General features: G+C 36.8%; 1 protein-coding gene across 1 annotated transcript; it reads left to right on the top strand.

Annotated features, from left to right (window-relative positions):
- Positions 1-910: 910 nt before the first annotated feature.
- LOC144051082 (apoptosis regulator BAX) lies at positions 911-12,712 on the top strand. Its single transcript, XM_077564862.1, has 6 exons — positions 911-1,156; positions 3,051-3,099; positions 4,870-5,031; positions 8,071-8,203; positions 10,285-10,389; positions 10,487-12,712. The coding sequence occupies exons 1-6, from the start codon at positions 1,087-1,089 to the stop codon at positions 10,583-10,585; spliced, it is 618 nt and encodes a 205-aa protein (XP_077420988.1). The 5' UTR covers positions 911-1,086; the 3' UTR covers positions 10,586-12,712.
- The last annotated feature ends 1,220 nt before the right edge of the window (positions 12,713-13,932 follow it).

Here is a 13,932-nt window from a genome sequence, read left to right as displayed (position 1 = left end):
GTAAGTACTATTGTGATTTTTTGTTCTGTGTTACTCCCTCAGCGTTGTGTAGGTTTAGAGTGATTTTTGCGTTTGCCTTCAGTCCCCTTCTCCTGTAGCTCTCCGCTCACCTTCCTAGTGATTGTGTACTGTTTGTTTCCGCATTGGCCTCGTGTCAAGTTGCTTTTGGTTGTAGTATTTATTCACGCTAGCGTGCTCCCTATGTCCAAATAAAACTTTTAAGCTTGCTTCTTTGTTTTTGTCTGTCTTGGGTCCAAACACACGTTTTACACAGCCGTAACAGCAAGTCTTGAAACGCTTCTGTGTGCACGAGTTTTGTTTGAGGAAAGAAGCCGCCTTTGCTTCCATTTGGACGGGGCCTTAGACGTCTCCCTCCTCCAGCACAGGTGATTCAAATGATCAGCTCACTAGCAAGCTATGGAGAAGCCTGATAACAATCCTCACCTATGTTGGAGGAGGGAGACATCTAAAACACACAGGACTGCGGCTCTGTAGGACAAAGGTTGCCTACCCCTGAACTAGGCTATTTATTTATTTATTTAACTTTACAGTCAATTTAACCTGTACTGGTAGTACCGTATTTTTTGGGGGTCTATTTTCTGGGCTTACAGTGTTGGGACACGTTTCGTTGTGATTGTCTATATTGGCTGATTTCGGTTATATGAAGAGAAATAAATCCTATTTTCAATAGTGTGTAGCATTGATCTTGTGTTTGATGATTAATTTAACATAGTGGGTATTTGTACTTACTTTGTATTTTTCGCTTCCAGCAACTGCTATGTGTGCGCGCGTGTGTGTGTGTGCGTGTGTGTGTGTGTGTGTGTGTGTGTGTGTGTGTGTGCGTGTGTGTGTGTGTGTGTGTGTGTTGGGGGGGGGGGGTGCGCTTGTTCCGTGTGCATCAACTGGAGACTGTAGGTTACTGCAGCAGGCACTTTTCATGTCATTTCACTTCCTCGTTCCACAAACTTTCGACGTTTGACCGCGACGAGACATTATTCTGTTCGTTTTATCAGCGTCAGATATTGAAATTATTTACACTATACATACACGAGTTCCGTGACCACGATCCAACAAATATCTTGGAATATGTCTGACGACCGAGGAAATGAGAACAACGACGAAGAACAACAACTTGTTGGTGCTGTGGGTGGGGAAGGTATGTGCGCCGTGTTAACCTGCACCGATGAAATTTATGGCAGTTTTTATATTCATTTGGGATGAGAATGTTTTACCCAGCGCTCAAGTTTTCCCAGTTTGAAACGCAGTTTGAAAGTTGGTGACAAATTCAAAGTTCTACAGGCCGTGAGCTTTGTTCGCCTCTTGGAAACGTGTGAGCGATAAGGGTCATAAATGTGATCTTATTAGCAAGTACAAATGTTGTTAGTACAGATTGAAGATTAAAGAAGGTTGTAATAAATTGGGTATTTAAAAATAATATGTGTCAGAGAATAGATACGAGCCAAAATGTCGTGAATGAAAGGTTGTTACGCGTACATTAACCAGCTATTATTCAAGGTGATCGTAATTTGTAAGAGTAATTTAATAAATACTAAACGTTTGATATTGTAATGTAATTTCAAACTATGATTTTTATTTCTCTATATATTTTATAGATAAACATTAATTACCTGGTTTTACAAAAAAAAAACACACGCACACACACATAGAACCAGAATAATGCTTGTTTTGTTGTGTTTTCGTTGCCGGTCGGTCCTGCTGGTGTCAACACCAACTAAAACATAACCTGCCAGACCCACCGGGAGCAATTTAGCGTTCTGAGTCATGTACAAAGAAATTTCAACAGCAGACAGTTGAACCGCCGTCCTTTTGATAATTGGATGACCAACTCTAACAACTTAGCCAGAGCAGCCTAGCAAGTTTATGTTGTCCTGCTGGTCGCTAGTGAAACCTATCACAAAATACCAGAAGGGCAACAGCAACTTGCTTTCCTGCTATAGCTCATTTGTATTCGGGCCCTAAGCGAAACTTCAAAGGTTGGTAACCTCTGCTATAACTAACATCTATGTGGAGAGAAATATAGATCAGCATCCATAAAAGAAACATCTGTTTGATCAATTTCACAGACAGACAAATCATTCTTAGTCGTCAAACATGAAGAACACTGGGGGGAAAAAGTCTCATTTAAAAATTTTTTTTTAATGTCTGAGCATTTGTTGCAGGCTTTAAAATCATGTTTTACCAACATGAATAATACACAAATAAAATCATACTCATGTTGAAACAGAATTTAATGTGTGCAACCAATGTCCTTTTTTTTATGTTAAAGCTACTGAACACAGAAAAGTCAATTTTGAATCGCTACTGTCACCTGTTGACGAAAATTGAAACTGCTTACACCCTTCTCCACGTACATGATGTGCACATGATGTCACATCCACAGACTGAGGGCGGGAAATTCAAACCTGAATCCTGTCTGAAAACTATTGACCAGAGGCGTACGCACTGTGAACAGCTAAGGTTTTAAATCTACTAATTCAATCTTTCAGTCACAAATGTTCAAATAAAAAGGCTATTCCACGCCTGTAATCCCACAACTCAGAGATAGTGAAGTCTGCGTTGAGCGCAGATGGCCAAGAAGTCATTGTTATCATACTATCTACAGTCATTGTTTCATAAAAACAAAATGCACACATATTCAGAACCTGAATGTATTCATCTTGAGTTCTCCTTGAATGCTGAATACTCACTACAAGTATTATTAAATACTGTACATATTTCACTGTTATGAAAAATGTATTTATATTCTGTGTGTAGCTTGGTCAATATGAATAGTTGTCATGGCCATCATGTAGCTACACCCCTGGACACAGAGTTGGAGATGTATTAATTTATTTTTAATAGCAGTGCTTGAAAAAAACCTGCCATCGTTTCATTATTGACGGCAAAAGGTACTGCGGTACATTTCTTGTACCAGCAGTATAGAGCACACCCTAGTCTCCTATTTACCTTTTGATGTCAAACTCAAATGTTCAATACTTTTGGAGCGGAGTTGAACTGAAGGCTAATCAAGCATCTACCATCTTTAACAGATGTCATTGATGATCCAATCCTAGAGCAAGGTGCAATTGTCCTCAGAGGGTAAGTCCTATCAAAACTGCTTTTTAATGGGATTTGAATTTTCTTGTTGGTTCGATTTTTTTTCTGTTGTCTTATGCAGTATGATTTGTTAAATTTTATTTTGCACTGGCAAAAAACTTGGGAATTCTTAACAAGCATCAATTTTAATCATTGTATGTAATGTATGTGCTTTTTGTTTACTTGTATCTAACATAATGTTATACAAATGTATATTTGTATTTCTATTTAGTGATGAAATTCAGATTTTGCTATGAAATTCCTAGCGTTGCTGACATGGAAAAAATACGAACAAACAAACAAAAGCAATTTTTTATGCAATTACAGTGAAACGGGTTTAAATCATGCAAGGGGTGCTCAATTTATGGCAGAAGTCCATTCCTTTGACATCAACGATAACATGATTGTGTACATAATTGAGAATCAGTGATGCCTTTGATACGCTACTAAGTTATGCGTTACTCCAATATGATGACTATTTTTGGTAACTTGTAATCTAATGCGTTACTATTTTCAAGCCAGTAATCAGATTCAAGTGATTCATCCAGCACTGTAAAAAACTGTCAGCATTTCACAATAATTAACAGTATCATTTTACAGTAATTTGTTGTGAATGATGAGTGAATGAAGGGAGAAATATAAACTTTTGGTCCTGTTTGAGTTGTGAAATGAAATCAAAATATTTACGTTTACATGTGCCACTACATTTATTAGAGCAGCCGTTTTACAGCCAAGTGAAACGCGAAGATCTATGTAAACATTAGGGATGTAAAGATAACGGAAATATTGTGATATTGCGATATTAAAACTGCCACAATATCGTCGTCGTCATGTCACGATATTAAAAGCAGCACGTCTGTTAAAAAATGTCAAGTTGATTTCCATTTGTGCAGTTCTGGCACCCTCTGGTGGTTAGTTTTTTTTAGTGCAGTTTAATTTTTATGCGGCATGTTTTCACAGTGTCCCGTAACTGTTTAGCTATTTTTAAAACAGACCCCAGTTGCTCATTTTGTCTTTGGGGACTTGTCACGTGTACACTTTAACGACATTACGTGCCTCCCCTTATCCCCCACCCCTTTCCCTTCTAACCTCCTCCGTGTGCACGACTGCGCGTGTACTCGCAGGAGAAGGTAAAGAAAGTTAATTGAAGACAATTAACTTGAATTGGTTCGTTTTTACGCAACTCAAGAAGAGCTCATTATTGGTGACAGACAGTATTAGCGGTTATTGAAACCTTGACTTTTTTAAACCAGGGTAAATCATCAAACTGGTTATCGGGGGGTTGGATTCACTACCACTCGTGTCAATTAATTTGATGGTCAATTAGTTGTTGATTAATCGATTATTTGTGACTAAAAACTCCCAAAAAACATGCGCCAAAAATATCTTTAAAATCTGTGATCTACTGGGGTGGTTTACTGCTAGACCATTTGTAAAGAGAAAAAAAAGTGATTTTGTTTCTTTTAGAAATTGTGTTTCTTATTTATTGAGCACAATTTGCAATTGAGATCTTTTTTACATGAGGTATTTTCCTTATGAAATGCAAATCTAGTGATTGCACTGACCATGTAGGGAAAGTGAAAGGCTTGGACAGTTACATGAATGCCACAACACTATTGTATAGTACAATTTTAAAAATAAATGTTTTCTCTCTCTTTTGGGTGGAGTGATGTGATTATGAATTTCTTGTAGAACTACTTCTGTATAATTGCACAACAAATTAGTTTTATTCCATTGAGAAAGCATTTTATATACATCTTTTGTTCATAACAGGTATGTGATTGAGCGAATAAATACAGAAGACCCCACACGACATGTTACTTCCGAGGATTTAGGTGGACGATCCAATGAACAAGAGGAGCCACAAATCAAAGAAGTTGTGGAGCAGCTCCTTAAGATTGCCGATGAGTTGAACAGGAATGCGGAGCTCCAACGGTATGCTTTAAACCAGGGGTGCTCAAGTTCGGTCCTCGAAAGCCCCTAACCAGCCTGTTTTTCATGTTTCCCTCCTGCAGCACAGCTGAATCTTTTTTTTTTTTTTTTTTTCTCCAGAAGAGCTCAGTATTGTTCATTCGATTTGACATCATCATTGCTCTCCTCTTTTTTTTTTTTTTTTTTTTTTTTAAAAAACAACAAATCAATTAAAAAAATTTTAATAATTTTTTTTTTTTTAAATACATATACATATATATATACATATACACACATATATATATATATATATATATATATACATATACATATATATACTTTTTTTTTTGTATGTGGGTGAGTATGTGTATGTGCGTGTGTGTGTGCGTGCGTGCGTGCGAGCGTGTGTGTATTCATCAGTTCACCTAAAGCCCATTAAAAAAAAATCCCATACTAATAATATAATATAATAATAAATTGCCAAATGCAGAAACATCAATGTAAGTTATCACGATGTAGTGGCTCTCTCTAACAGACACAGCTGAATCTAATGATCAGCTAATCTGCAAGGTTTGCAGAAACCCGATAACGATCCTGATCATGAATCAGGTGTGTTAGTGGAGAGAAACATGGAAAACAGACTGGATAGGGGCTGTCGAGGACCAAACTTGAGCACGCCTGCTTTAAACAGATTAACTGGTTCATGCTTGGTTAATGTGGTTATTTTACTAATGCACAATGTTTCCCAAAGACTTCATTTCATAATCTACTCTTTAATTATCACCATCAGCAACAAGTGGACGTGGAGCACAGTACACACACGTTCTTAAAGCGACAGTGTGTAGAAATTAGTGCCATCTAGTGTTGAAATGATAATCCATTCATTTAAAAAAATCCACTACTTATTTCAATAATATGCTTAAAAAAAACATTCTAACACATCAACATAGAATCTTTGTAGGTGTGGGTCTTACAGGAGGCGCGATCTTTCTGCTGCGGATACCCAAAGGGGAATAATTTTGTTAATGTAGTTAGCCTGTGGTGGTGCTTGCCGCTAGTGTCGGACACAATGGGTCGACCGCCGCTTACCTTCTACAGCTAGGGCCTGCATGTGGTTGTTGCTGAGTCCCGTGATTCGAGCCAAGTCTCGACACTGAGAGGAATTCACCCGCAGATGCGGCCAACTGTACAGCCTGTGCTGGTAAAAAATGTATCCGGTCACACGGCACGAGTACATGTTCAAATGAGTGATGCAATGGCTCATCTTTGAGCCATGATCCGTGCTACAGAGGCCAACTTCAAATTAAAAGCCATCCAACTAATACATTGACGTTGATGCAATTGCCTTGTTATTTCTATATTGAAATTGACCCACACAGTGTGTGGTAGACGTTGCGGCTCAAGACGCCCAGCTTCACTCGTCCTCACGCGACTGCCGACTTCCAACATCAACACAACACTATCCCAATTATTATATTTGATTGCTAATTAAGGACGCTAATAAACCGCTTGTTAATTAGTCTGTCATTGTATGATATGGCAGAAGTCTCCGGTGTTAGCAACTAGCTAAATGTTGACAGAGAGTGGCGAGCTGCATTCAAAAACTGTCAAACATTTCAAACTAAGACAGAAAAAAAGTCCATCAATGGATCAAATGTTAATCATTGCAAATATCTCAAATCTATTTTAAATTAAATTTCCTGCATTGATCAGCTTTAAGTTAAAATGGAATAAATACATGTTTCTAAACAAACATTTCTACAAGATTAAATACAAACGTTAATTTGCAACTGAACTGTACTTAACTGTGTACCACTGGTGGTGCTCCTACCACACTTTGAGAATCACTGCTTTAAGGTATTTTTTAAAAAGAACAATACAAGAAGGGGTAAATAAATATTAGTGATGGCAAAATCAAAGCACCGGAACCCAGGCTGAACTTGTGATTCGAATTGCGTTCCTCAATCTGTCTCAGAATCACAATGTCACGTGACAGTTGCCTTTCGCGTTCCATTACGCCTCCAAACGTCACATTGATTCAGCAAGTGAAAATATTATCCCTTTTCTAAAATTAGATAAAATCCTACCACTGGACTATATGAAAATGTCTTCAATCTGAAATATATCCAACCTAAGTATACTTCATAGAGGTGTTAGAAAAAATCGATTCGGCAATATATCGCGGCATTACAGCGTGCAATTCTTGAATCGATTCGATATGCGGCCGAATCGATTTTTAAACATCAATTTTTTATGTAAATATTCAACAAAACGTCTTACTTAGGGTTACGATTCACACATTAAGCATGGAAGAATCTTATATTAATGGAACATTAAGCCTTAATATTTTATTTCAGTGCTGTTCAAAAATGAAACAGATTGCAACCTGTTTACTAAGGCTCAGTTATAAGCCTGAATTTTCTAATTAATAAATACATTTTCATACAAATCTTACAGTGTACATGTACAAGTTTACTGATTAGTATTTTCTAAATTTGATTTTAAAAAATTCGCAATAATCAATTTATAGATTCACATCGGGATTAATCGGTATTGAATCGAATCGTGACCTATGAATTGTGATACGAACTACGTACTAGGCAATTCACACCCCTAATACTTCATGTATAACATAATTTGCATAATATATATATAACATAATAAAATGCCAACATACTTTGGAGCGCGGTGGTTGGTTCACAGGCGACCCTGGTTCATTTCTCAGTCCAGTCGGTCATTCTTTTCCCTCTCAAATGCTTTCTGTCTAAATTAAAAAAAAACAAAAAAGTTTTTGATTAAATGTGATAGTACTGTGCTACTGTTTGAATGTGATATTTTACAATTGGCCACCAGATGTCGCTGTGGGGAGATGTTTCAAACTTCCCAAAAGATCTATACTTTTTCTGACTCAATTGTTCCAAATGATTTGATTGTTTCAATGTTCCATTTCTGCCATCCCTATTAAATATATTTAAACCTACTTGACCTGTAGGGTACAATGTTGGAAGTGAAATAGAAAATAATCAAAATTCTTGCTTACATATTTCCATTTCTCATTCTCAGACTAATCAACCAGGTTCAAGGGAACTGTGCTCAGGATATTTTCATGAAGGTGGCCAGGAACATCTTTGCTGATGGCATCAACTGGGGTCGAGTTGTGGCTCTCTTCCATCTAGCATACAGACTTATATACAAGGTAACAAGCCAAAGCAATGTGTGACATCAACAGAGTTGGGGAATCCAGGTCCACAAAGTAAAAACCCTGCAAGTGCTTCTACTCAACAGACAAGCTCGTTTACCTGCCAGGTGACTAGAATAACCTGAGGCTAAATCCAATCTGTGGCAGAGTTTTTACTTTCTGGACCTGGATTGAAGGGGGTGTGCAGTTTTATTTTTCGTGATTCGAAATGGAATTTTCTGCATTTAGAAAATGTAATATTTTATTTATATTTTACAAATCTTGGAACTTCTTCAAAAACCGCTGCTAAACATTTATTATACGTTACAGTATTGTATATAAAATAGCATTTTTGTCAGACATCTGTTTGGGAAGTGCGTGATTCTATATGACTTAGCACTGATGAAAAATCGTGGCACGCTCCAGCATTTAAGTTGCCCGTTCCTATCATAGACTCAGCCCAACTAAACTCAACTTTATTTATAGAGAACATTACAAAAAAACATTGCTGCATACAAAGTGCTGTGCATGGAGTAAAAATTAGTCATAAAATAACAAAAATAGTTAAAACAATGAATTAATAACATGAAAACGATAACCCCCCCAAAAAAGACTAAAACAATGCCAAGTCTCATGCTGTGTCAAAAGTCATAGACTAAAAATGTGTTTTTAGACAAGTTGTAAAAAATAGACAGAGAGGTGTTTGCCTAACATTTAATGGGAAGTCATTTCAAAGAGATGGACCAGCAATGGAAAAGGCTCAATCCCCTCTGAGCCTTCGCTTGGTCCTTGGTACCTCCAGTAGCATCTGGTCTGCTGACCTAAGGCACCGGTCAGGTGCGTATAGGGGTTGATTAGCTCGGAGAGGTACGGTGGAGCAAGACCATTTAAAGATTAGGAAACAAAGAAAATAATCTTAATGTACTCTAAAATTTACAGGAAGCCAGTGAGAGGTGGCCAGAATTTGAATTATGAGCACCAGTTATGAGGTGAGCAAGACCAGCTGGAGATGCTTGAGGGAGGACTGGCTGACTCTAAATAAAGTGCATTATACACTTGTGTTGCTTTCATGCAATGGCTGAGTTTGCAGTACAGTGCTCCGCTCCTTAACTACAAGTCCGACATTTAGTGGACCGTCATTGTCAAATAAGTCTCTGGTGCCTCACCTAGGAGGTCCAACAATCCGAGGTCAGTGAAAGGCTTTTGTGTATTCGGCAAATATTTTTATATGGCCTGCATGCTTCGTTGTAGAGTTTGGGAGTTATGACTTTGCTGTGTCGCACCCTATAATAATATTTTGGAAATGTAATACAATTTGCGCTTAACTAAAATGCAATAAAACTCAATATTGTAATAATTTTATCAATAATGCGATAAATTCCTGACTGTTATTGAAATAACATTTTAACTGATTATTTACCTATATTGATATTTTGCAAAAGTTTAATGGTTTGCATTTCCAGTAGTCATGTGAAATATAAATAATATAAATGGATAATGAAAGAGATGACCTGACACTTGGGCAGGACTGGCCATCGGGAATTTCAGAAATTTCCCAAATGCCTAGTCCATCCACGGTGACAAATCGAATAGTAATTAATGGCTTGATGTCGGTCAAACAACAACTTCCCGAAAAAAGTTCAGGCTCAGGATTTTTGTTTTTTACTCTAAGCCCTGTGTACGTCTCTTGACGTCATTTGCACAATATGTCACACAAGCAGATTTGTCACGGCACACAATACTTTTTCTTCCTTCTTTTTTTTCTTTGTCTGTTTACATGTAAACAGACAATCAAGAGTGAGTACATCATAACTGAGCATAGAGGAAAAGGAAGAAGATAAATACAAAAAAAAAGAAGCTTTTTAACAACTTTATTTATGCAACTTGCAATAATAAGAAGCATTGTATTTGGAAGGTTTTAGGACCTGTGGGAAGATCACACAGGACTTTCCTGACAGTTCTCCATTCACTGCTGCTCAAATCTCTTGTGCACAAACATTTGGCGTCTCTAGTGCCTGGAGCCAACGCACACCATAATTTGTGTTTGTGTGTGTATATAATGTCCATGCGGTTACATAGTTTTTTTTTTTATCTTAAAGGCACTGACCACGAATCATCTAGAGAACATCCGACTCATAATCAGCTGGGTTCTCCAGGTTATCAAAGAACAACTCTACTACTGGCTTGTCCAGCAGGGAGGCTGGGTGCGTCATGCATGAATATCATTAACACCTGTAGTTTGGATGAATATCTTGCTGTACTGACTTATAGATTTATCTTTGTTTCTGTCTTTCATTGTAGGAAGGGGTAATCCATGGATGGCCTCGCTGGAGGACATTCACCTTAGTGGCATCAGTGATTTTAGTGGCAGCCTTTGTTTATTATAGGAGAACACGCTGACGAACACAATCTAATAAGAACTAGTTGCAAACAACATTTTCAGTTGTTCATATAGAATATTTTTTAGGAAATGAATAACTGTCAATTATAAACCAAAGAAAGGGTCAGGCCAAGGGGTGAAATCACTGAAGATACTCGTCTCTCTCAGGTCATCCTAAATAGAAATGGACGTAAACTGTCCTATGGACATTTGTATATTTGTATTCGTCACAGACTGCTTTTCATTGTTAGGAGTTCATTTAGTTAGGAGTTGCTGCTGCACTTCTTTAGCCAGATGGACACAATTGGTTTCAAAAGATTACAAGTCTAATAACTGCTGAATATGTCACTAATGTTGTAAATGTTTTAGTTTCATTTTTTTGTTATTGAGATATCATTTGTAATTGATATTTTCTGCAGATTGGATGGTTTCAACTGTAGGTAGGTAAGCATTGACTCGGCATTTTAATATTTTTTTCATATGCAAGATAAAGTCTGTTTTAACCCCCTGTATTTTTTTTTTTCATTTTTTGTTGCTACTAAATGTGACTCACTTCTTTCTCTCCTCCATCTTGTCTTTTAAACATTAAATTAATGATTCACTGAATTATTGTTTTTGTTAAAACAAGTAAATTACATTAAGACACCTCAGTAGTTTATTATTTTATTTGCTTTAGACCACCTTCAAATTTTGAAGAATTGTTAATGTTTAGAACTGTTATTATTAAAGATTGAGCAGATTGAATTAGTTATACTTTTTGGTGGTGGGGCGGCACTTGAACTTTTTGGGGGTGAAATACTTAAAGCGGCTCTGACATGCCCAGACACACCCAGACTATCTCTAATGGCCCTCACATAAATTGAGTTTGAGACCCTTGTTCCAGAGCAAGCATGGGCAATTACTTTTCCAAAAAGGCATAGTAAGAAAATTGAAAAGGTTGTAGCCATGCCAACATGCTGTTTTTGTATTTAGTAAATACAGTATATTTATATCCAGAATATTGTTAAAGTTGCATTGTGCCGTTTAAAAAGCTAATGTTAAAGCTTTTTCTACATCATGCATGCGCCAACAATGCCCAGATGAGTACTAAGAGTCCTGACTATTTTATTCTGACTGCCCCTATAAGCTTTTATCTTCCCTTTATAGTAGAGTGTGTGGACCCTCACACTCTACAGTTTCTTTGGGGAGGGGAGGGGCGGAGTTTTTCTTACCTCATTTGAAGTCATGTCTTCATTTGTCAATTGTGGCTGTCGTGCACGTACTGGCACGCACACCATGAACGAGCCTGACACAGATGCTGCAGTTACGCTTTGGGCCAGTTGTGGCAGTCACAAGTAAAAAAAGTGGCAAACTGCACACAGATCCTTTAATTAATTATTATTTTAATAAGTTGTACTTATGTTGATGTGGTATATGTGGCTATAATTACAGCATTAAAATTATTACACAAGTATAATCAGTCATACCTAAAATACATATGTACACAACTTATAGTAGCCGTTACAAATTAATATTACATCACTGTTTATTAGGGATGTAACTATACTAGCAATATTGCAATATTAAAATTGCCATAATATCGTCATGTCATGATAGCAGCACATTTGTTAAAAAAAGGAAGGTTGTATTCCATTCGCGCAGTTCTAGTACCATCTGATGGTTAGTTTATTAGTGCAGTTTAATCTTAATGGGGAAGGGGAGAGTGGAGTAATTTCATCCGGTAAAAAGGGAGACACATGGCTTGAGAAGTAAGCACAGATACCCCCCCCCCCCCCATATTGTTTTGCCCCCCAAAGTAAAATTTCTATGATTAAGATTTTTTGATAGCTGTGTTTGAACAATTACAGACAGCTTTGAAAACAGTTCACACATTTTTTTAGTGCTTTAGTATATACATTATGTGTCTAGGGTTAGCATGATGCTGGCTCAAAACAGGGGTGATTTGTACAAAAGGACCTGGGTTAAGTTATGTCAATGCACAACTTCTCCTAAATTATGATTATTTACTCTATATCACTTTATTGTATTTTATTGGTGTTGTTGTAAACTGTGTTTTTACATTTGATCACTAAATGTATGTGCCTTTCTTAATTTTTTACCAAGATGGAGTTGTCGAAGGCTCACAAATAAAGAGAAGATAAAAAGTCTGAACAGGAAAAGCAAAAGCATGAAATAAGAAAAGGTCTCTGAAACCTTTTTGTTTGTTTGAAAAGTTTTGTATTGAATTTGTCTTCCTTTTAGACAGCATCGTCATTTGTAAGCTTAAAATGTTTTTATTTTTTTTACTTCAGTTATCAATGGCACAATTTACCCCACTGAATTCTGACTAATGGCACAACCTACCCCACACTGGGGGCAAGTTGTGCCACAAAACCTTTTTTTTTTCTAAAGCCATATTTCTCAAACAGTTTATTGAAGATCCAAAGTGACTGCTCCCAGGGATGCACAACATCCTAAACTATATGAACATAATTTAGTTGGAGGCATTTCTGTAATGCCCTTGTGTAAATGACAATTTAAGTAAAAATTAGCACTACTTACCCCACTCTCCCCCAGAGGAGGTGGAACTTCCGGCAAAAAAGTTAATATACACAAGACAGCAGATCAGATAGTCGATGCTAATGGAAAAAAGAGTTGTGCCAGCTACACACAGAGTCTGGTAGCTCTGGAGAACACTACCTCATAAATAAGGTAGCATAAGGCTCGCCACCGAGGTAACACATTGTTAACACTATGTAAAAGCGTGCTTACTTACCTTTATAAACTGCACAAATAAACTACCTACCAGAGGGTATTAGAACTGCACAAACATAATAAGTGTTATACACTGTAATCCATTTCTGTAAAATCTGCAGTAATAAATGACAGCATTATCTTTTTATTTTTTTTATTTTTTTTTACAATATTTAACTATATACTGCAATGCATTATGGGGAAAATAAAGTGCATTATGGGTAAAAAACAAAGTACAGTAATTAGTGGTCAAATACTGTAGATTTCACAGCAAGTGTTTTGGCATGTATATATGTAGATTACATGTAACTACTGTGGAAGACTGTCGGATTTTAGTGGGTATGCACTCTAAAAAGACAAATTATTGAACCAACTCAAGTTTAAAAAGAGAATTGTTGACCAGGTTTAAACACTAGCAACATATTTTTTTATTAAATTTGCTGAATTTGAATGGTTGAAGAAGAACCACAACTGAAGGCTAAACCATGAATGATCTTTAAAATACATGATCACTGTGCAGTAACTTTTGTTATTGTAACAACAAACACTTTTTATTTATTGATGCATGAATACATGAAAATAAATTTCACTGTTCAACCATCAAAGTAAACATTGTGAGTATTCACCCTCAGCA

Source organism: Vanacampus margaritifer, chromosome 4, assembly GCF_051991255.1.
Source record: "Vanacampus margaritifer isolate UIUO_Vmar chromosome 4, RoL_Vmar_1.0, whole genome shotgun sequence".
Lineage (NCBI taxonomy): Eukaryota > Metazoa > Chordata > Actinopteri > Syngnathiformes > Syngnathidae > Vanacampus > Vanacampus margaritifer.
The sequence above is the reverse complement of the archived record's forward strand: the minus strand, read 5'-3'. Positions and strand labels throughout refer to the sequence as shown.

Excerpts from the sequence above, each read along its gene's own strand:
- LOC144051082 (XM_077564862.1), top strand. The coding sequence starts at position 1,087 with ATGTCTGACGACCGAGGAAATGAGAACAACGACGAAGAACAACAACTT. Across the intron at positions 5,032-8,070 it reads AGGAATGCGGAGCTCCAACG|ACTAATCAACCAGGTTCAAG; the intron begins GTATGCTTTAAA and ends TCTCATTCTCAG. Across the intron at positions 10,390-10,486 it reads TTGTCCAGCAGGGAGGCTGG|GAAGGGGTAATCCATGGATG; the intron begins GTGCGTCATGCA and ends CTTTCATTGTAG.